The following is a 24,830-nucleotide window of genomic DNA, read 5'->3' as shown; positions in this document are numbered from 1 at the left end:
TTTTTCTTCAGTACCTGGAACGTTCTCTGTCTCCTTGATAGTACTGGAAAAAATGTGGATTCGTCAATGTCCTTCCTAACTCAGTAACCAGGCACTTCTCAGGATGCCACTTGTCGGCCCTCCTCCAAAGAGTCCTTCCCCGGTCACTTTCATGAGCTGTGGTGCCCCTCCAAGCCAAGAGCACACCCGGACACCTTGAATCCTCCCTCAGTTACTGTGCCTTGGACCAGCCGGTTCCGAGACTCGGGAACAGACGGATCCCTACCCCAGACCGGATGGGTCTATTGAGGGTAACCAACAGAAGCATGTTGCGGAATGTCGAACACCCCATGACCGGGACCCCTCGTGGGGCTACCCCGGTCCTGGAACCAGAACAGACCACACGGGCCTCACAAACTCCTCTGATGAACACGTGACCTCCACATCTTAAGTACCCCTTCCCAGACTCCTCAGCAGGGCCTGGCACATCCACTGATTGGTTCCGATAAGGCTCATACCCAAAACGTCCAACCAGGCCTGGTTCTGGCTTGCCATGTGCACTTCACTGTACACATGACCAAGCAGAACTTCTATCACAGCCCAGCCAAACTGATGTTGAGGTTAACCTACATAATTAACCCTCAGAACCCCTATGGTTCTGAGGCAAAAACTAAATTTACACATGAATGACATTTTGTCCAAAATGTCATCCACTACACCCGCAAGGGGAGCCGTCTTAGCATCTTGGTCTCCATACTCGCACCCAACAGAATAGGTGATGTTCCCCTGTGTGGTGGGTCACAGGAGGCCTTTACAAGGAATCTTCCTCTTCCTCCACACTCTGGGGTGGAACATCAACTATTCCTCCTTGCACTATTGCTGAATAAATTATTATTATTGTTGAATAAATAGGCTGATAGTGGAAATGTAAGAATTGCTCTGGTTTATAAGTACAGAGGAATGACAGTGTGAGTGGTTTAAGACAAAAAAGCCCCCAAATATAAGCACAGAAAATAGCAGCAGAGGTAGAACTAGCAAGCACAAGTAAAGCAAAGTTTCCTAAAGACCTCTAATCTCCGCCTGCAGTTTGCCAGCTTTCTCTACAGCAGCTTCAGTAAACTAACACTATGCCACTCTGAGCCACCTTTGTATAGTAAGGGGTCTGGCTTATTTAAAAGCACATTTAGTGACCCTTACAAGACTGTTGGTCATGGTTCAAAGATTATGTAGTGCATTCTGTTAAAAACTAAATTTGGTCTGACAGGTTTGGATATACAGTGGGTATAGAAAAGGATCACTATCCTTTAAAAGAATCACATGTTGTTACTTTGCAGCCTTAAATGAAGACAGGCACTGTTTTTTGTTTTATCCAGCGGTATTTCATTAGTGCCACCTATAATATCCACAAGAAAGATATAACACTAACATGTCAGGAAACTGACTAGGCCATGCAAGGACATCCGGCTTTTTCTCTTTCAACCACTGTGTGGTCAATTTTTCTCTGTGCGTTGGGCCATTGTCATGTTGTAAGGTAAACCTTCTTCCTATTGACAACTTTCTGGCAGTAGATGTTCCTCAAGAATTTGATGGTATTTTGCCCCATCTATATTTCCTTCTATCCTGACAAGTGTTCCAGCATGCTGCGAGAGAAATACCTCTATAATAAGATATTACCACCTACATGCTTTACTGTAGAAATTGTGTTATTTGGATGGTGAGCTGTATTTGATTTTTGCCAGACATATTATTTGGTTTTAAGGCCAAATAATTCAATTTTAGTCTCATCTGTCCATGACACCTTTTTCTATGTGTCCTCAGAATCGTCAAGGTGCATTTTGGCAAAGCAGAGTCGTGACTGCATGTGGCCTTTTTGAGGAGTGACTTTTTTCTTACAATCCTCCCATACAAGCCACATTTGTGGAGAATTTGGGATATTGTCACATGCATACAATGACCACTCTTTGTCATAATTTCCTGCAACTGCTTCAGAGTTGCTTTAGGCCTCTTGGTAGCCTCTCTGACCAGTTTCCTCCTGGCTCTTTCATCCAGTTTGGAGCAACTTCCTGTTCCAGGAAGGGTCTGTCTTGTACCAAATACCTTCCACTTCTTAATAATAGACTTCACTGTGCTTCTAGGCATTGATAAAGCCTTTGAAATATTTTTGTATCCTTCCCCTGACTTGTGCCTATCCTCAACTTTATTCTGGGGATCTTTTGACAGTACATTGCCATCCGTAGTTGATTGTTTGCTTAAGTTGCACTACCAGAGGCTGAAATGCTCCAGGAAAGCTTATTTCATGCTGAGCTAATTAAAATGACCACAGCTGATCACAGTTGAAAGTCAGATGGCTTTGTGTGCCATTCAGAAGGTGATTAGCTACAACTGATTGAGATAACACATCATTTTTAGGAGGGGGGGGGGGGGATAATTTTTCCAACTCAGTGATTCTGTTTTTGAATTTTACATTTTTTTCTGACATGTTGGTGTTATCTTTCACTTGGATGTTAAAGGTTGCAAATACAGCTGCATAAAACAAAAAAAATAAAACAAAATTTGTGTGTGTCTTCATTTCAGGCTGCAAAAGCAACAAAATGTGATTATTTTAAAGGGGGCGATTTTTTTCTATACCCACTGTAAGTTCCGCATAGCAAATTATGAGTGCGCAGTATTTGCTATGAAACCATTTAGTGGCAAATCCTAACTGCATCCAAGCTCTTTGAGTGTGATCGCGGGTCCCATGGACTCAATGTCTCATGGAGAGGAAGAATGGGGAAATGCTGATATAAACAAGAATTTCCCCATTCTTCCTAGTGACAGGACACTGATCACCACTCCCTGTAATCGGGAGTGGTGATCAGTGTCGTTTCACACATAGCCCCTCCCCCCACAGTTAGAATCATTCCCTAGGACACACTTAACCCCTACAGCGCCACCTAATGGTTAACAGCTTCACTGCCAGTCACATTTACACAGTAATCAATGCATTTTTAATTGCACTAATCTCTGTATAAATGTGAATGGTCCCAAAATAGCGCCAAAAGTGTCCAATCTGTCCACCATAATGTCGCAGTCATGATAAAAATTGCTGATCACCGCCATTACTAGTAAAAAACATTTTTTAATAAAAATGCCATAAAACAATCCCCTATTTTATAGACACTAACTTTTGTGCAAACCAATCAATAAACGCTTATTGCAATTTTTTTTTTAACCAAAAATATGTAGACAAATATGTATCGGCCTAAACAGGAAAAAAATAATTTTATATATTTTTTGGGCATATTTATTATAGCAAAAAGTAAAAAAATAATGTTTTTTTTTTCAAAATTGTCGCTCTTTTTTGCTTATAGCACAAAAATTAAAAACCGCAGAGGCAATCAAATACCACCAAAACAAAGTTCTATTTATGGGGAAAAAAGGACATCAATTTCTTTTGGGAGCCACGTCGCACGTCGTGCAATTGTCAGTTAAATCGACGTAGTGCCGAATCGCAAAAAGTGGCAGCCAAATGGTCCGGGGCTTAAGTGGTTAAATAATAGCACAACACACTCTTTCCTCCCAGATCCTAGTGTGTATTGTGTGAAAATCTGTCAGTATTTTCATTTTATAAAGGCACTTTTTAATTATTTCACTGTGTGCCATTATAAAAAATATATTAGTGGCAGAACACCAGGGCCCAGTTGTAAGTTCGACCTTTGTGACCGTGACCGTTCAGCCTGGATTTTGAGCATCATGGGCCTGGTGCTGAGGATTTTGGTGGGCTCTGGATTATGAAGCCCCTTACCCTTTATGCTACATTAACATTTTCTCTACAGCCCCGCTTAACCACCACTTGTGCCTGGGCACTCCTTCCATCACCACCCACTGCGCCTGGGACCCCTTTTCTCATTATCCACTGTGCCTGCAGCCTCCCTTGCCTTACCACCCACCGCACCTACAGGCCTTTTCCCTCACCACCTACCATGCCTGTAGCCCCCCTTTATTGCAGAAATACTGCGGAGAGGGTCAGAGACTGCAAACATGATACAAGAGATGGTCAGAGACTGCAGACATGGTACAGGAGATGGTCAGAGACTGCAGACATAGTACAGGAGATGGTCAGGGACTGCAGACATATCCTAGGCTAGCAGTGACCAGTGTGGAAAAACATTGATCACTGCATGTGTAAACAGAAGTTTACAAGATATAACAAAGTGCCAAAAAAAAAAAAAAAACTTTACTAACACTCATTTCGCAAGCACAGGAGGATAGTAAATGGTTTACAGGTCTGTGAAGCTCCCAGCCTGACCAGCTAATTCCTTTAACCCCCCTGACGGTATTCCCGAGTCTGGCTCGGGGTGGAATTTTCATACCAAAAGCGGTAGCCCCGAGCCAGACTCGGGACTGCATCGCTGGATCCAGGAGGACGTTTACTTACCTTCTCCCTCGGATCCAGCGTTGTCTCCCCGCTGTACGAGCGAGCCGTGTCTCGCTCGATGCATCACATCGCCGATCTCCGTGCCCTGCGAGCGTTGCGACGCACGGGACGAGATCGACGCCAAATTCAAAAAGTGAAACACACAGTATACATACAGTATAATGTAATCTTACAGATTACATTGCTGTATGTAAATATTTCACATCCCCGTTGTCCCTAGTGGTCTGCCCAGTGTCCTGCATGCAGTTTTATGTAATAAAAACTGTTCTTTATGCCTGGAAACTGGAGATTGTCCATAGCAACCAAAACTGTCCTTTTACATCAAAATGGTTTTAGACCAGCTAGAAAACAGCGATAATAAATTGGAATCACTCGCAGAATTGAGCGATAGCGATTTGTGGGGAGATCCTTCATCAAATACTGAAAAGTAATGACAGTGACAATTCTGCAACTGAGCAAATTTCAGTGTTTTTGATGTGATTACATTATTGAATCATTTTTATTATTGTTATATTATTATTTGGTACAATTATTTATAATTATTTATTATATTATAATTTATGATTTCATTTTTCAAACTTTATTATACCCGGGATGTCTGCTAGACTCTGGTTTGGACAGATTTAAGTGAGTTATTCCTAAGAATTGCAGGACTACAATATAAAACGCCAAATTTTCATGCAAAATAATGGTACCGCTTTTAGCACCTAAAATCCGAAATAATCGTACCGCCAGGGAGGTTAAAGATAACACAGAAAAGGTCAAACAAATCATGGATGGCTGACACAGGACTCAGGCACAAATAGCTCCATAGAAAGAGTTGAAGTTGCAGTGTCTTGCAGAAGTCTAATCATCATTCTCCTGTCCTGTGTGCAGTGTAAATAAAAACAGAGATAAGAAGCAGTGTGAGAAGAGGAGGGGAAGTCATCCCTCCATCACTGTGATCACTGCATATTCTATACACAGGACGGAGAAGGAGAACACTGATAGATTTCTGCGGCCATCATTGTGACATGTTTGATCTCATACCTTCTTCATGCTCAGGTATGTCGGATCCTCTCCATCCCGCCCTACTCTGGCCACTAGCAACTTCTGGTCAAATGGGGCAGGCTGGACAATCTGATTGGCTAAGGAGGAGGTGGGAGGCAGAGCAACTTAGCAGTCAAGCCCTCCTACTCAGAAGAGCAGCGCTATTGGCTTCCTGCCCTGTAACACACAGATGTCCTTCTCCCTTCAGCATGTGAAATGAGAGGGAGAAGGGGGGAGTCGCACACCGCAAGGCTACCACCCGCCCGCTGAATCGAACTCCTTGCTGTCTGGGTTCCCTATCAGTGGCTCTGCTGGGAGATTGGGGGGTGACAAAGAGGAGGAAGAGGCGAGGCAAGGGTCAGCTACACCCCTAGACGGCTGCCTAGTTCACCTAGTGGGGGCGCCGGCCCTGTGTTTATCTCTCCAGCTGACCATTCAATGGCTTTCTTAACAAATATATAGGTTGAGTGGCTGCATCTTATGGACTATGAACAAATGATCAGATAGGAAGAATTTTTTTTTTTCAAAGTGATCTCTTTTAATTAGAATGAATTAGAATATAGAATAAAAAAGACATGGCTTACATAGAAAGGACTTACAGTATTGATCATTCAGATTATTGACTTTCTAGTATATCAGTTAACCAAATTTTCTCCACAAGGTCATCTCCATATATGATTAACATCTTTTTTGAGCTGCACAGTTAGAACATTATTCCATCAAGTTGTGTTCTAATGGGTTACTGAAAGCAATAGCTCAGTACAGGCATACCCCACTTTTTAGGTATGCAATAGGGTTTATTTACTAAAGCTGGAAAGTGCAAAATCAGGCTCACTTCTACATAGAAACCAATGAGCTTCTAACCCCAGCTTGTTCAATTAAGCCTGGTAATAAAACATGGAAGCTGATTGGTTTCTATGCGGAAGTGAGCCTGATTTTGCACTTTCCAGCTTTAGTAAATAAACCCCATTGTCTACTTAAAAGTGGGGTATGCCTGTATTAGAGACTGTTAAACCATGACAACCAATATTTTATTCTCTGCTCATTCTCTTGGATATATTGTATACCTATCATTTGAACATTAGCCCTTCAAGATCTCACTGCCAATTAAAAAATGTAAAACTGCTTCAGAGGTACATTAAGCTGCTTTGAGTTGCTGTTTCATTCACACTGAAAGAGACTTGCTATAGAGGCATGATGAGAAGAGGAGGAGACAAGATTACCAGAGGTGGGGGGGGAGGGGGCTCCAGAAAAGGAGGTTTGGAGCTGCTCCTTGCAATGCCATTGCACAGAGCAGGTTGGTATAATTATTTTGTTATTTTGATTAAAAGACACACTTTAACTCATCCTAATATGAATGTTTATTTTTTGCTTATAGAGAATGGAAAGATGCTTACTACAAATTCAACCAGTGAAACTAATACTAAGAACGGGAAGCTGACTGTACCTTCTCAAAAAGGCCCACGAGTAATGGTTACAGAACCACCTAGGAAAACTACACTGGTAGTAACAACCTCTATGAAGAAGCCAAATGTTAAAGCTCCTGCACCACCGCCACCTGGAAAAGGCAGAGGACAAACTCGTTCATGATACACAGGCCAACTACAAAATTCAAAAATATCTTTCATATTCTATAAAAGCTGTACTTTATCAATACAGCTATGTATTAATATAAAATCAATAAATGTGTTTTTAAAGTGATATGAACATTTTTTTTTTGTGTTTGTTTTTTTTAAATAACAAACACGTTATGCTTACCTGCTTTGTACATTGCAGCCCAGATCCTCCTCTTCTCGGATCCCTCGCCAATGCTACTGGCCCCTCCCTCTTGCTCAGTGCCCCCAGAGCAAGCAGTTTGTTCTGGTGGCACCAGAGCCAAGCCACTGCTTTGTGTGTCCATTCAGACATGGAGCCATAGCTCGGCCCTGCCCTCTTTCTCTCCTCATTGGCTCACTGATTTTGATTGACTGCAGTGGAAGCCATTGGCACCTGCTACTGTGTCAAAGCCAATCAGGAGGGAGAGGGTCAGAAATTAGAAAACCATGTCCCACTGAAACACAGATTTACCTGCTCCAGGGACCATTCAGAATGTGATTTTCACACGGTATGGCTATTGTGGATGCCGCTGGTCTACATTTAAATGTCAGTGCTACTATACATGTGTAGTAGCAACACAGTGAGGGAGATTTACTAAAACAATTTTCAATAAAACCTGGAGGCTGATTGGTTTCTATGCAGAGCTACACTAGATTTTGCACTCTCCCGTTTTAGTAAATCCCCCCCCAATTTTGAAAGTAAAGTAGTGATGAAAAGTAATGGAAGTAGAAAGAAAGTGTTTTGTTGCCAGTGAAAGTTGCTGATTCCTCCCTTTACATAAAGTGTTAATTTAACCTCCCTGGCGGTACGATTATTTCGGATTTTAGGTGCTAAAAGCGGTACCATTATTTTGCATGAAAATTTGGCGTTTTATATTGTAGTCCTGCAATTCTTAGGAATAACTCTCTTAAATCTGTCCAAACCAGAGTCTAGCAGACATCCCGGGTATGATAAAGTTTGAAAAATTAAATCATAAATTATAATATAATAAATAATTATAAATAATTGTACCAAATAATAACATAACAATAATAAAAATTATTCAATAATGTAATCAAATCAAAAACACTGAAATGTGCTCAGTTGCAGAATTGTCACTGTCATTACTTTTCAGTATTTGATGACGGATCTCCCCACAAATCGCTATCGCTCAATTCTGCGAGTGATTCTAATTTATTATCGCTGTTTTCTAGCTGGTCTAAAATCATTTTTGATGTACAGTGACAGTTTTGGTTGCTATGGGCAATCTCCAGTTTCCAGGCATAAAGAACAGTTTTTATTATATAAAACTGCATGCAGGACACTGGGCAGACCACTAGGGACAACGGGGGTGTGAAATATTTACATACAGCAATGTAATCTGTAAGATTACATTATACTGTATGTTTACTGTTTGTTTCACTTTTTGAATTTGGCGCCGATCTCCGTGCCCGTGCGTCGCAACGCTCGCAGGGCACGGAGATCGGCGATGTGATGCATCGAGCGAGACACGGCTCGCTCGTACAGCGGGGAGACAACGCTGGATCCGAGGGAGAAGGTAAGTAAACCTCCTCCTGGATCCAGCGATGCAGTCCCGAGTCTGACTCGGGGATACCGCTTTTGGTATAAAAAATCCACCCCGAGTCAGACTCAGGAATACCGTCAGGGGGGTTAAGTCATCGTTGCTGTTACCTATGGCCCATAGTGGGGGTCCAGAAACTCACTATCATTTATCCATGATTATGATGGTAAAACTGGATTGTGTCATTATTCTTGTGTGGACAGACTGAGATTACCAATGCAAGGGGGCTATTTTAAGAAGTGCGGTCCCTTGTACCATGGCATGGCTGCTTGTTGTTTGAATACAGCCATGCATTCTGTCCCCGAAGTTTTCCCTATGAAGAAGGGAAACTGCTGGGAAATGTTATTCCACCCTGAGTAAAGGATTGATGGACTCTGTGGCTCCAAAGACACTGGGGTGTTTAGTTAGTTAGGTATAATAAGCTGTGGCAAAAAGGGCAAGTTCTCACCTTAAAATTAAATAATGGACTGATAAGTACACAAGGACTGTTTTCTGAATATGCTGGCCACCAGGTGGCAAGAGAGTGCCAGTCTGAGTGAGCCATTGTTCACATTATGCAAGTATTGATCAGAATTGTTAAGTAAGTTTCTTTAGGTTTGCTATGGAAAAGGGGTGTCACCCTCGGATGGGGGTGGGGCCCAGTTTCATCTGTACTCATATTTAGATATGTAATAGGGTGTATTTACACTGCTTTGCTGCTCTCGGCTGAGGGTAATTAATATTTACTCAACACTCACATATGTATATATTGCACTGTGTTATTGTTGGGATAGGATGTCGTTCTATGTTGTCCATTTCTTTCTTTCAGGTGTTCCTGCAACCATCACATCTTCCTTAGCTAAGGAGAGACAGTGACTTCGGTTTTTATAACCAAGCTAATATTTTCTATATTTTTCAAGGTGTACATAATAGATAGATAGTTAGGATATACAGCTACTGTTTTATATTTTCCCCTTTTATATTGTTTGGGTGGTACGCCACATGTAAAATTATATATATTATCTGCTATTTATATGCCCTCGTGTGAAATGCAACTTCAGCAAGTGCCAAGCCAGGGACCCAGCGGGACAGCAGAGGTGACACTTGAGAGGCATCAGTGAGTGCCAAGCCAGGGACCCAGCGGGTCAGCAGGGGTGACGCTTAAGGAGTATCTGTGCGTGCCAAGTAGAAGAGCTCAGGGGATCCTGTGGCGATTATTTCTAAGAGTCTAGTGAGAGACTGGGAGCTCGGTGAGTAAAGATCTACAGTGAGAGACTGTAGAGTGCGAGGAGAATAATTTTTCTTACCAATAGTCAAATACAACTACCGTTAGGGACTGTTACAAGATTTGTTGCCATAGGAGACAGCGATCCTACCTATACAGAAGTGGTGTCTGACTGGAGGCCTTCCAATGTATAGCTGTCTACATATAGAAGTCTCGGAGTCTGCCAATTGTCATTGCATCTACTTAAGAGTGTCCTGGCCCTAACCCTCTCTCCCACAGTTCTCGTTCAATAAATCTCTTTGCATTCAAAAAAGTGTCTGGGACCCATCAGTCCATCTTGCATCACACCCACCATGCCTTGTAACCCACTCTATAAAGAAGGATGTCAGCTCTCCCTGATTCTGGAGGTCACCATTTGGCCTCTAGAGCAGTGGTCATCAAACCTGTCCTCAGGGCCCACTAACAGACCAGGATTGCAAGATAACTGAAATACATACATCACAGGTCATATTATTTGCTGCTCAGTGATTGCAGTATTTTAGTCAGCATCTCTCCAAGGTAATACATAAAACCTGGCTTGTTAGTGGGAACTGAGGACAGGGTTGACGACCACTGCTCTAGAGGTTCGGGACCTTGCTACATTAGTGATAGTGATTGCACAGCCACTTGCCAAATGAGGAGCGCCTCAATCCAAAATGCTTTAATATGCAAACCTTGACTCTTGTAATTCCTGTTTGCTTTTTTAAGGTGATAGAAAAGAAAATGTACTATAGGGAGTTGTGGGAAAAAGGCTGGCAAGCCCTCAACTCTCATTTTAAATGTTAAGATTTGTTCCGTGAGTTTTAGGAATAGGAATTATAAAATATACTTGTTTCAATAATTTTGTATTATGTTGTGAAACAATACATATCTCATTGTTATATGTATGTATGAATAAAACATAACATCATTCATCAAATACAACACATTTATTTATGGTTCACATTAGAATTACAGTCAATTTATCAATTACATGTAGCACTTTGTTGTTGTAGTAGTTTGGAAAACAAACCTTTGAATGAAAACGAGTCTACAATTAGTAGGTAACATGGGAGTTTAATCATTGTGGCTACACCTACAACCAACATTACAACGTATAATTCTGAGCACATTATAAGTATAACACATTAGCTTTTAGTTAGATGAGACCTGCATAGGAAAAAACTAAACTAGTGATAGTTATGTGCACTTGAACATGGAATAGCACTTAACAGAATTCAAAGACAACATTTTCTTTTAGTCTCTGTATGGTTTCTAAATTAAACAGTCAATAAATGCAATATTTAAAAAGTAGCAGTTGTCCCAGCAGAACTGTAACCCATTCTTGCACCAAATCCTAAAATTCAACTGTTGGGATTTTTAAAATAAATGTCCTGCCTAAAAGCAGGCTGTATATAATGCTGATTAAAATTATTATGCATTACAAAATATTTTCTGTGTGTCCTTTTAATCCTGGATGCACTCTAAGGGCTTGACTTAGTTTTAAGGCATGTTTAACTACAAAGTTAGAGAGGTCAAGCCCTTAGAGCAGGGGTCTTAAACTGGCGGCCCTCTAGCTGTTGTGAAACTACAAGTCCCATGAGGCATTGCAAGGCTGACAGTTACATGATTCCCACAGGCAGAGGCATGATGGGACTTTGTAGTTTTGCAACAGCTGGAGGGCCGCCAGTTTGAGACCCCTGCCTTAGAGTGAGAGTGAGCTACAAGAAAGGAGTACAAAGTACTGTTTTCTGGCTAAGTAAAGTAACAGCAGGCAGGAACTTTAGTTGTATAATTTTACAAAGGCTGACATGCTTGCAATAAATGAGTTTAGCAATAGACCAAACTGTTTTTTTTTTTTTTAAGCTATTGGAACCAGCTAGGACAAGATTCTCTGACCTTGGTTAAACATACCCTCATATTAACCAAAGCAGTGTAAAGTGTAATGACTGTATAACATACAGTAATTCAGGACAACAAGTATGATTTGGTTTTTTACTAACCAGCCAATAATAAACTGTAATATGATTGGCTAGTATGGGGTACTGCTAGAGATTAATTGTTCTAGTGTGGTTGTAAATCTTTAAAAACAATGTAAGTAGAAAAGGAAAATAAAGTGTCCCTCCAAACATTTTAGGCTGGCATTTTTTGTAAACACAAATCTCAGGGAGTGGATAAGTGGTATAAATAGCACCTTGCTAGTTCACCAGGATTGGGTCACTTGCACATAATCATTAAAGTTCACCACATCCTCCTCTTGGGACATTAAAAAAGAAGAAGAACCATCATACATCACCAGCATCCAGATGGAGTTTTGGGAGGAACGCCTAATTTTTTTTTATTGGGTTCCTCTATGAAGCCCTTTTATCAAACCAAAGGACACATGGACTGGTATTAAACAAGTCAAAGGCCTATAAGTTATTATTTATTATAAGCTTCTATTCACAGTTATTTGTAAATCATCCCTTCTTTGGATGTTGATTGGTGACCCATATTGGATCACTTATCTCTACATTCTGCACTTTACTTATAGTCATCACACTTTACAGTGCCTTACTAAGAGAGAACTACAGTCAGGATAAAAATAACATTTGAGCTTATTAATCTTACATTATGAAAACCTGGAGTTTATTTTTATCAGGTGGTTGTCTGCTCAGTACATGCAATAACATTTCTTTTTTAGTGTTTTTGTTCCTAATAACATGAATCGAGAGATTTACTGGTGAGTTAAACTGCACAATATTTATTAATTCATTGTTGTCAGGATCACATAGAAAAAAGATCATGACACAGGCCTCATTTCAGCGTTAAGGCCTAAAATTATTACTAGTTCATGTTGTGCTTTCAAAAATAAAATGGAAAACCTTCCACTTTATGTATTTAGGATTAAGTTTTGTATTTTGCAGCAGCTCTTTCATCAAGGCTGTGTAGTGTGAACTGTACATTGTGGTTTATTTCCAAATATCCCTAAGATTTAATGTTATATCTGAATATCATTTGAATTACTTTTTATACTAACGCCACATTTATTGTCCCTTTAAATAATTCATATGGGTCAAGATGGCACAAACTGCTTGCTGTTTTAAAGTATAAAGCACTGTGTTCCCGCCAAGGGAAAGGAACTTCCCATTTCACTCCTGAAACAAAATAGTTGGGTTGAGTGGTGTCCAGCCATTAATGGGAAGCTTTGTATTCTATGAATGAATAGAAAACTTCCTGTGATTGCCTGAGCCAGAAAGGTGGAAGGATGACGTTGCGATCTCTGCCTCAGTTAATCAGAGGACATTTTCTATTTTTTTCATAAATTACAAAGCTTCTTTGTAATCTCTTCTTTTCGAGTAGTGCTCAGCCAACTCAATTTTGTTTTGGGATGGGACAGGAAGTCCATGTACCACTGCAAAAATAACACAGCACTGTATACTCTACATAGCTGAGTCTGCATACAGTTAAAACAACATTCCTAGCAAGTGCACCTTTTAGTGCATTAATCAGTTCACTTGGGCCAACTTGGCCTAAGTGAATTATTTAAAGGGACAATAAATATAGACTTAGGCTTTAAAAGCTGTTTTTAATTTGTTTTTACAAAAACATAATACTCTTTTACATGATTGTTGAAAGTTTAAGAAGGAAAAAGAAAAGGAGAAATCTGTAGATGTTTAGGAGTTCTTCTGTGAAATTTTCATGGTAACGCTCTTCACCTCAGTGTATTCATGTAAGCCATATTCTCCCCTAATGGAAATAAAAAAAAAAATTAATACCATGACTTGGGTCTCTGTAACATTTGTGTTTGATTAAAAAGCTCAAAACACAGTTTTTATGAAGAATGAAATCACTTGTTCTAGAGTTTCTGTACTGCCAACAATTCAGGACTGTACTTTCCACATTTCATATTGTATTTTTAGGGTTGAAAATGTTTTTATTAAGAACAACATTCAAAATACAAAAGTATGACTACAACTAATAAAATGGGGCAGCAAGTCTGCTCAATGGCTATCGCCCACAGCTTAACTCGTGCCAACAAACAATACAGCATAAAAGACTGTGGCAGGTGTCATTATAAAGCATCCCCCAAAAAAGTGTTGTTCTGTTGTTTATATAAAAAGGAGGAAATAAGAAAGATAAGAAAAAGGGAAAAACAAAAGAAAAGTTGAAAACAGAAGAAAGGAAAATGAAAAAGGGAAGAATATATTTATATAATAGGAGGGGGGGGGGATCTTCTGGAAAATTATTCCTAAAAAGAAGTAACAGAATAACAGGGGAATACCATTTCTGGAAGCCCTGTATCAAAGCTAATTCGGGCATGGCCCTGTTTGGGTCGAGAACATAGTAGCCATGGTATCAGAGGAAAAGAAGCAGAGCCAAATAAACTACAAGATCATCTCTTCCATTCCCATATTGTTATTCGCAGTTGAAACCCACAATGATAGCGGCGGGGTAGTAGCAGTCTTCCAACATAATGGGATGAGGTGCCGTGGTGCAGACAGGAAGAAACAAAGAATGCACCTTTTCTGTGATGCCATAGATCCGGGGAGCATAGAGAGAAGAGATATCGTGGGAATTGGTGTTAGATGTTCTTCGTAGATTGTACTATATATTTGAAATACCTGAGTACAGAAGGGGTGTATTCCCTCACATTGACACCAGAAATGGAGGTATGTGCCTGAAGCTGAGCCACAATGCCAGTAGGCGGCAGGGATGGACGGAAAAATGTTGTGCAATGGTGAGGGGTCCCTGTACCACTGAGATAGGATTTTGAAGTTCTTTTCTTGTGAGTAGCGAGAGATTGTAGATTTGTGGGTGAAATTAAACAAGGTCTGCCATTCCCCCCCTCAAAAATTCCTTTCCCAAGTCTGCGGACCACATCCTAGTGTATGTGGATAAGTTGTCATGTAACTTGAATCAGACAATATCAGGAAGAAAGTAGATGTCTAGGCATATCATGGAGGGAGCACAGCCTTTCAAAGCTAGTGTAAGGGTGATGCGTTTGGGAGGAAATGAACAGTTGCTTAGTGAATGAAGATATGTGAAGGGCAGTAAGCCAGTCGTGCGTGCCCGCAGGGACAGCTGGGGTTCTCAGTTGGGGTTGGATAAACATATGAGCCTGTGGCCAATCGGAGCATGCGAACAAACCCAGAATGGGGACTCCTATACCCCGAGGGAAGGTGAGACTGTCAAATAAAGAGGTCAGAGGGGAGGGACCCGAGGATAGAACCAAGTATAACTCTCTTCTATACCATAGTTTAAGAGCAGCTAATGTCAGTGGTGAGAAATAGGTCAAGCAGGATAGATCTCCATTGTAACCCCAGAGGAGGGCTCGTAGATCAACAGGAGCTAAGTCCTGTTCGATCATAACAGAAGCCTTTGTGAAAGGACGGGGGAACCACTAGAGCAGGGGCGGACTGATAACTCATGGGGCCCCCGGGCAATAGGAGACAGTATACACACACACAGTATACCATCAAACAGTATACACATACATGTACACACAGTATACACAGACGTGTTTCTATTGGCAGAGAAGGTACTGGAGAGGTGGGGCAGCTATAATCTCAGGATTTTTAGACCAAAAGGATGTCGGTAAAGGACATTTCAGAGACAGATGTAAAAAAAATACACCAATTTTTACATACTGTCCCTGGTTTTACTGAGGCTGGCAACCCTGATGGGGCCCCCTAGTGGCCCAGGGCCCTCGGGCAGTGCCCGAGTGGCCAAATGGTCAGTCCGCCCCTGCACTAGAGAGTGCATTTAATAAGAGCTTCTTTATAATAAAGCTTGTAATTGGGCAGTCATTTACCCCCTTGGAGCTTCGGGAGGGTGAGCAGATTATACTTAACTTTGGATAGACCACGATTCTATATGAATCGAATGGAGAGAGAATGTAAAGAAACAAAAAAGGATTTGGGTACTAGAATAGGTATGGTTTGAAAGAGCTACAGTAGTTTGGGTAGGATATCCATTTTAAGAGTATTAATGCGACCAAACCAAGGCAGAGAGGTACCCCCCCCCAGGACTCTAAGTCCTTCCGTATACAAGAGAGGGGAGGGGAACATAGTTCAAGGAGAATAGGTTGGGCAAGCCGGCAGGGATCATAACCCCAGTTAGGAAATGCCCTTAGATTGCCATTGGAAAGAATAATTTGAGGGTAGCAATGACATTGTAGCAGCAAGTAAAGACACATTAAGGGCCTCTATTTTGGATATGTTGAGTTTAAAGTTGCTGAAAGAGTCAAAGCGCCAGAATTCAGAAAAAAGCAAGGGCAAGGATGGGTGGGGTTGTTGAAGAGGTCATCCGCATATAAGGATAGTTTATGATGGGAGAAGGGTGTTTGAATGCCTTGAATAGAAGCATTTTGATGAATGTCACACACCAGGTGCTCAATAACTGGTTGTGAATAAAGGGACATCACGTTAGAGATGAAAGACGCACCCAGGCCTATTTGTTCCAGGGAAATGAAGGGGGCAGGCTTTCAAATTGTGGCATTGAATGTAAGATATAAGGTGGATCATTTTGGTTGTTTTGTCGCAAACCTAGCAGCCTGGGACAAAACCAACCTGATCCCTATCGATAGCCCCAGGTAGGAGAGGAGATAGGTGGTTGGCAAGTACCTTTGCAAAGAGTTTAAGATCTATGTTCAGCAAGGAGATTGGACAATTGCTACTGCATTGGGAAGGGTCCTTACCAGGTTTTAGAAGAATAGAGTGCAGCTGTCTATAGTATTGAACGCTCGAGTCAGGAGCGAGGGGTGTCAAGAGGGGTGCAAAGGTTTCAGAAAAAAATGAGATTTGAACCCAACTAGGCCAGAACATTTACCAATCTTCAATCTCTTGATTACACCCACAAATTCAGGCTCAAACAAGGGCTTGTCCAAATCCATGGGTACATTTTGGGTAAGGATGTTTCAGTGATATAAGCCTGCATGTCATCTAGAGAAGTGGGGTTAGGGTTCCTTGAGTTTTTGGATGATAGATTATAGAGCTGAGAATAATGCCTTTTGTATTAAAAGTCTTTTCCTGATTGGGTTGGGTACATATTGTATTTTTATAGTAGCTTGTCAGTTCAGAAAACTTTGTAAGCAGCAGTAGGATGGGAGTGTCTTCATCTTCATAAAAATGTACTATGAAAGGACAAGAACACACTGGGGTTGATTTACTAAAGGCAAAAAAGCTATCCACTTTGCAAGGCAAGTTACACTTTGCAAGGGAATGTGCTCCAAAGCTCCAAGTGAATGTGGGGAGGTTTCACCTTGTAAAGAATACCCAATCATGGGAATAATAAACAAAACCCAATCATGGAAAAAAAAATTGCTTGCATATGATAAAATGATGATAAAATGATGGTCAGCAGAGTTTCACCTCATTCACTAAATACCTATACAGCATACTTCTTATTCTTTTGTTGTTCTTAAAACCTTTTACATTTTTTTTTTTTTAATTGAACCCTACATTTTTCAAGTTTTAGGTTTATTTTGAATCATTCCATATTTTAGTCATAGTAGACAGAAGTACAAAGGATATTTCTTGACTAACTAAGCACTACCTATATAATTTAACCCCTTTACTCAGACCGTATGCAAATATGAGGCCTCGGCTTGAAGGGGTTGTACCGGGGTAATGCATACAGCTGCATGCATCACCCCAGTACAGAGAAAACGACTTTCTTGGGATAACAGCCCTTGCAGCTAAAAGCCCCCCTCCTGCGCCACCTTCCGTGGCTTGCAGAGCTCTCCCGTCCCACTGGGAGGCCCGAGCGGCTGCCAGGAGACCCCAAAGAAGCTGGGTCTCCTTCGCTCGGATCTAGTAACCAGGAAGCGATGTAATGACATCACTTCCAGTTAAATGAAGACTTAAAGGCGCCAAATTTAAAAAAATTTAGTTTTCAAAACAACCAAACTTGGTGTTTTGAGTGCAAAGGAGGGATTTGGGATCTTATAGACCCCAGATCCTTCCATAAAGAGTACCTGTCACTGACTATTACTGTCACAAGGGATGTTTACATTCTATTTGACAACAATAAAAATTATCAGAATTTTTTTTAAAGAGACAGTGTAAAAAAAAAGTGAATACGATTTTTTTTTTTAAGTTCCTCTGTGGTCGCGCACAGAAGCAAACACATATGTAAGTCGCACCTGAAAATGTAAACCGTGTTCAAACCACACATGTGAGGTATTGCTGTGATAGCTAGAGCTAGAGCAATAATTCTAGCACAAGACCTGCTCTGTAACCCTAAACTAGTAACCTGTAAAAACGTATAAAGCGTCACCTATGGAGATTTTTAAGTATAGTAGTTTGTCGCTATTCCACGTGCGTGCGCAATTTCAAGGCATGATATGTTAGGTATCTATTTACTCGGAATTACATCATCTTTCATATTATACAAAAAAAGGGGGCTAACTTTACTTTTTTTAATTTTTTTTTAGTTATGAAAGTGTATTTTTTCAAAATAAATTGCGCTTGAGAGACCGCTGCGCAAATACCGTGTGACATAAAATATTGCAACAATCGCCATTTTATTCGCTAGGGTCTCTGCTAAAAAGAAATATATGTATAATGTTTGGGGGTTCTAAGTAATTTTCTAGCAAAAAATACGGATTTAACTTGTAAGCAACAAATGTCATAAAAAGGCTTAGTCATGAAAGGGTTGTCTTTGGCATTATTTTTCTCAGAAATACACACATCAAAAGAATATATTTTATTTTTGTCCTCTGCTATATATAGCTTATTATTGTTTTATTTATAATGTTATTGGCATTTGTTTGAGAAGAAATAGGTTAGAGGCTGAGCTATGATAAAGGGTTAAGTGTAGGGCTTAGACTTAAATTAAGATTTTTTTAGGCTATGGTAGGATTTAAGGACTATCTATACACACTGACCTAACATTTAGACTCCATGCACACTGGAGCTCATAAACTTCAGTTTATTGGAGTTTGGGCGTTTTTTTTAAAAGCCCATAAACTCCACTCTATGTTAGCCTATGTGTCCAGGCACACATGGACGTTTTTCAGCTTTAATGAGCAGTGGAGTTTATGGTCTTTTTTCTGAACGCCAGAAATTCGCGTTCAAAGTGCCGTTTTTCACCGGCAAAAAACGTCAAACGCTTATAAACGCTCATAAACGCGTGTTAATTAGTGTTCGGCATTCTATTTTTTCAATGTATTGTGGGAGTTTGGAATGTACTGTGGGATTTTTGGAGTGTCCTCTGTGTATTTTTATTGAAAACGCCCATAAACGCTAACGCTAATAAACGCTCATAAACGCTAGTACAAAACGCTGTTAAAAGCAAGTTTTTCAACCAGCGTTTTCTGCCAGCAATCTGGCGTCCAGAAAAAGCTTTTTTGAGCTTCAGTGTGCATGGAGCCTTATTGTGTTGAATGATCACAACACAAACATCCATATTTTCATTGGACAACTGCGCGTATGTATGCCTATGGATAAGAAAAACTTAACAGTACTTGGTGCCAGCCTCTTTCAGACAAAAAAAAAATAGAAATGGATATGTAACAATCCAGCTTCTCCAGTTGATTATGCTCCCGAGAAAACTCAAGTGGAGGTTTATGCCCAAGATCTATTGAGATACTGTATCTGACTGTAAGTAGCTGGCTTTGGTAGTTTTAATATATCTGTAGACACTTTTAGTTAATTTGAGCTTTAGACTGAACAGTGGGTTTGAGGCTAAGGATAGCTTGTTCACTTTCCTGTTATTTGAGCCTCATAATTTTGTTATTTGGGTATGAAATTATTTTAAAACTATCTATGCCCGAAGCAACTGTGCCAATAAATAATACACTATTTCTCAAGATAATAATTGTCGTTGCGTTGTTGTTATTATTATTCATAAACCCAAGAAATATTTTGAAAAATGAATATCAATTCCATTTAGTAAAAATATTTAAAATACCTATAAAATCCTATCTCTTTGTTTAGTTATAATAGATTTTTTATCGTGATTCAGACTTTTAAGACAATATTTGTTTAGACATGTGAGCTTTTTGTCTCTTTACTGTAGTTTATTATTTTTTATTGTCTACTTTTTATGTTTTATACATTGACGTCACTGCATAAAATGTTCACCATTTAGTACAGACTGAGTGGGGTATTTGTGTATGGCCAGCCATAGAGGGAGCGATTTTCTTTCCTTCAACCAGGCATGTATTTTTGACAGGAATTCATCCCGCTCAGCCATTGTGTTCTCCTGGCAGGGGGCGGGTGAAGCCGTCCCTGCCCGGAGAACACAGTGATTATTGCTAGTAGCTATAACAGCCACTAGCAATAATCACACATAAAATCTAGCAGGCTGTTTGTACCCAAGTTGATCGATCAATCAACTTGGGTACATTCAGCCTGCCCATACATGGTTTGAATTTCAGCTGATTCCTGCTGAACTGGCTAAGATTTGAATCATCTATGGCAGGCTTTAGTTTAGCTATTTTTTTTTTCAGTTATTCTAAAATAGAAAAATAAAGGGTTAATATAAAGAAATACTAAAAGTCATAACAGTAAATAGCAGAGGTTCTTCATGACATTTGTTTATACGTGTGAGCTTTTTGGCTCTTTACTGTAGTTTATTATTTTTTATTGTCTATTTTTATGTTTTATACATTGACGTCACTGCATAAAATGTTCACCATTTAGTACAGACTGAGTGGGGTATTTGTGTATGGCCAGCCATAGAGGGAGCGATTTTCTTTCCTTCAACCAGGCATGTATTTTTGACAGGAATTCATCCCGCTCAGCCATTGTGTTCTCCTGGCAGGGGGCGGGTGAAGCCGTCCCTGCCCGGAGAACACAGTGACTATTGCTAGTAGCTATAACAGCCACTAGCAATAATCACACATAAAATCTAGCAGGCTGGTTGTACCCAAGTTGATCGATCAATCAACTTGGGTACATTCAGCCTGCCCATACATGGTTTGAATTTCAGCTGATTCCTGCTGAACTGGCTAAGATTTGAATCATCTATGGCAGGCTTTAGTTTAGCTATTTTTTTTTCAGTTATTCTAAAATAGAAAAATAAAGGGTTAATATAAAGAAATACTAAAAGTCATAACAGTAAATAGCAGAGGTTCTTCATGACATTTGTTTATACGTGTGAGCTTTTTGGCTCTTTACTGTAGTTTATTATTTTTTATTGTCTACTTTTTATGTTTTATACATTGACGTCACTGCATAAAATGTTCACCATTTAGTACAGACTGAGTGGGGTATTTGTGTATGGCCAGCCATAGAGGGAGCGATTTTCTTTCCTGCAACCAGGCACGTATTGTTGACAGGAATTCCTCCCGCTGAGCCATTGTGTTCTCCTGGCAGGGGGGCGGGTGAAGCCAACCCTGCCAGGAGAACACAGTGATTATTGCTAGCGGCTATAACAGCCACTAGCAATAATCACACATAAAATCTAGCAGGCTGGTTGTACCCAAGTTGATCGATCAATCAACTTGGGTACATTCAGCCTGCCCATACATGGTTTGAATTTCAGCTGATTCCTGCTGAACTGGCTAAGATTTGAATCATCTATGGCAGGCTTTAGTTTAGCTATTTTTTTTTCAGTTATTCTAAAATAGAAAAATAAAGGGTTAATATAAAGAAATACTAAAAGTCATAACAGTAAATAGCAGAGGTTCTTCATGACATTTGTTTATACGTGTGAGCTTTTTGGCTCTTTACTGTAGTTTATTATTTTTTATTGTCTACTTTTTATGTTTTATACATTGACGTCACTGCATAAAATGTTCACCATTTAGTACAGACTGAGTGGGGTATTTGTGTATGGCCAGCCATAGAGGGAGCGATTTTCTTTCCTGCAACCAGGCACGTATTGTTGACAGGAATTCCTCCCGCTGAGCCATTGTGTTCTCCTGGCAGGGGGGCGGGTGAAGCCAACCCTGCCAGGAGAACACAGTGATTATTGCTAGCGGCTATAACAGCCACTAGCAATAATCACACATAAAATCTAGCAGGCTGGTTGTACCCAAGTTGATCGATCAATCAACTTGGGTACATTCAGCCTGCCCATACATGGTTTGAATTTCAGCTGATTCCTGCTGAACTGGCTAAGATTTGAATCGTCTATGGCAGGCTTTAGTTTAGCTATTTTTTTTTCAGTTATTCTAAAATAGAAAAATAAAGGGTTAATATAAAGAAATACTAAAAGTCATAACAGTAAATAGCAGAGGTTTTCCTTGACAGTTTCAGCTTTGTACATCCGAGCAGAAGTAAGCCCACTGATTTACCGGTTTTGAAAAACAGTTACATTCCTGGCACCAGCCATGTAACTGTCACATTGGTTTGTGCTCTTGACCAAATTGTCAAATCATCCAATGGGTGGTGTCATAACTGATCACATGTGCAGCATCATGGCAGTTGAAGATTAAACAGAGGCCAAGATGGCAGCTTCCTTGGCTAATAAACAATAGGGGGGTTACTTCCACTTTAAGTATACAGTATATATATAAATATATGTATGCACTATTGTATGTACAGAATGCTAGACTGATTTATGGGTGCTGTAAAATGAGCAGAACATATATAGTATTTCCTTTTTCCATGCACTGTTATATGAATGACATTGTCTATTATATGCAAAAACTGTTAAATGTACTAAATAAAGCATCAGCTGAACTGTCACCTATTCAGTTTATACATGATTCATTTCTATTTTTTTCCCATACAACCTAATTTCTAGTTGGTATGTTATCATCTGCCATCACTGTATCACTATCATGCCCTCTTAGGATCTTATGATAATTTATTGTAACTGCAAAGGCGAAACACAGAGACATTCATGATGTGACAGTGATAAACAGGATGGGGACAGGGATTGTATTGTATTGTTGCAAACCTGAAAAATGTAAGGTCATGCATCCTTTACCCATTTATCAGTAGCTGAATCTGCTAATTAAACATGCTTGCCTGAACAGTGCAAACACTCTGGTCATGTCCTCATTTAACATAGATTAGCTAATTTGTACTAAAAGCAAAATACTGAAACAAAATCCAACTATTAAATGGTATATTTTTCACTATCCATCCATTCTCTTCTTTCCTGTCCCACTCCCTTTTGTTTTCCATGTGCGCTCCTGTTGAGCAAGACAACGCCTTAAATCAAGTAAAGAACAAAATATGTTTTTTTTTTTTTGTTTTTTTACGTGAACAGTAAATGCAATGTTTGATGTTCTGTTTGTTTTATAAGTGGCTTTACAATTGATTTAATCCTAAAAGAAATATGTGCAGGGAGGCCACTGCTGTCCTATCCTGAAAATGCTAGTTTCCTATTTCTCATTCATCTGAATGTTGTAATTTTTGAGTCAGTGACATGAAATGGGTATGCAGATTAGGAGTTCTGATTTGCTACATGCTTGTTTTAGGTCAGTAACTCAAAGTACTCAAGCTAAGGACAGCCAGGACAACTAGCAATTTTAGGCAGATTTTAGGAACATCAGACTAAGCATTTCACCTAGTATATATTTTCATTTCCAACCCTCTTGTAAAAGAGGATTTGATTTCCAACACTACAAACCTGCCTGGACAGCCATATTTACAGTATCATAGGGAACCCAAGGGCTTTAGTCCAAGGATGCAAAATAAGGGTCTTGTCACTTTACTTCTGAACTTTTTGAGATGAGAATGATGGGAAACCTATTAGCAAAAGTATGTAGGCATAGGACCTACCCCCTGCCACGCCCCTTTTAAAGGTGAATTATAAAAAAATTAAACCCACAAGTGCTTTTTTTTACCACTTACTATTCCTTTATATTGGCTTTTGAAATTTACAAATGAAAAGAGGATGAAAGATTTAGCATTGGGAAATACATTTTGAAAGGTAAAAAGTGCATTTTATATACAACTATATAGATCAGACAAAAATGAGGGACAAATGAGGAGGAAAGAGGGACAGAGGGACTTTGTTCCAAATCAGGGACAGTCCCTCAAAATCAGGGACAGTTGGGAGCTATGCTTTAACGATCCTGTTGCTGGTGGCCGCTACATACCTTCAAGTTGACCTTGAGTTGTACCATATAGTACCAGATCTCTGCAACAAGATGTACTAGGTTTTCTGTGATTTTTGACACCCAACATCTTTCAACCCAGATGACTGGGGACAGACTAAGGGGTTGATTTACTAAAAGTAAATAGACTGTGCACTTTGCAGAGTGCAGTTGCTCTAGAGCTTAGTAAATGAGGTAAAACTTTATGGTTTAAGGCCTTAAGGCTGTACAACCACTTGATTACAATTGCCAATGGCAGTTAATATCTATTTGTGTACAATCAAGGATACTACACAAGGGCATATCATTTTTGCATTCCTCTGTATATGCAGTCATTAGGCAGGTACTCCTGTTGTGGCCTGTGCAATCTGGATGTTTGAAACATCCACCATTTCTATATTCTCCAAAAAAAAAACATGCCCAGGCAAATGCATAATAAAATTTAACTTAGGCCTAAACACACAATAAAGAGTTTTCTGCTGGAACAGGTTTGGGATAGCTTGAATTAGCTTCCAAACAACAAAAGTAAAGTAACGATAAATACAGTGACTCTAAGAGATGATCCCTTTTTAAATATCTTGTACTAAAGGTCTGTCTTTACTTACATTTCACGTCCATTTCCTGACATTTTAAATCCCCCAAATGGACACTGTGGGGATAGGGCACTGTAACAATTTATCCTGAAATATAAATAAAAACAAATAAAATTGCATATTTAAAAAAAAAAAGTACAGGAAGTATAAAAGACAGAAAAAAATGTCATAGAGCAAGTTGATGCTGTGAACTTTAATAATATTTTTTCCTCATACCACTACAGTTTATTCGTTTTAAATACATTTAGAAAGGCATGCAGAAAGATGCACAATTCACTGTGCACTGATCTCCTGAGGGCTTGCAAAAGAGAAAGCTTTACCCAGGGGCCGCCAGTTCAATCATTTCCATGATTCTGGTTTAAAGGCTAGGTTCACCATCTGTAACATATTTATGTTCAGAAGCACCCACCGCACCCCTGAGTCCCCCCCCCCTTACTTGACAATATGAGGGG

General features: G+C 39.8%; 2 protein-coding genes across 2 annotated transcripts in view; one reads left to right on the top strand and one right to left on the bottom strand.

Moving 5' to 3' along the window:
* LOC143975838 (transmembrane channel-like protein 2-A) overlaps positions 1-7,015 on the top strand; it is a 152,826-nt gene extending 145,811 nt beyond the window's left edge. Inside the window, exon 19 of the mRNA XM_077478402.1 lies at positions 6,804-7,015. Coding sequence (XP_077334528.1) covers positions 6,804-7,015 — 212 coding nt within the window. The remainder of the gene's footprint in view (positions 1-6,803) is intronic.
* Positions 7,016-10,739: 3,724 nt separating this feature from the next.
* ALDH1A1 (aldehyde dehydrogenase 1 family member A1) overlaps positions 10,740-24,830 on the bottom strand; it is a 99,052-nt gene continuing 84,961 nt past the window's right edge. Inside the window, exons 12-13 of the mRNA XM_077474939.1 lie at positions 24,391-24,465; positions 10,740-13,533 (exon numbers count right to left, since the gene is read on the bottom strand). Coding sequence (XP_077331065.1) covers positions 13,461-13,533; positions 24,391-24,465 — 148 coding nt within the window. The 3' untranslated portion in view covers positions 10,740-13,460. The remainder of the gene's footprint in view (positions 13,534-24,390; positions 24,466-24,830) is intronic.

This window comes from Lithobates pipiens, unplaced genomic scaffold (genome assembly GCF_037356315.1).
Source record: "Lithobates pipiens isolate NorthernLeopardFrog02 unplaced genomic scaffold, aLitPip1_a1.2 Scaffold_13, whole genome shotgun sequence".
In the NCBI taxonomy this organism is placed as follows: Eukaryota; Metazoa; Chordata; class Amphibia; order Anura; family Ranidae; genus Lithobates; species Lithobates pipiens.
The sequence above is the reverse complement of the archived record's forward strand: the minus strand, read 5'-3'. Positions and strand labels throughout refer to the sequence as shown.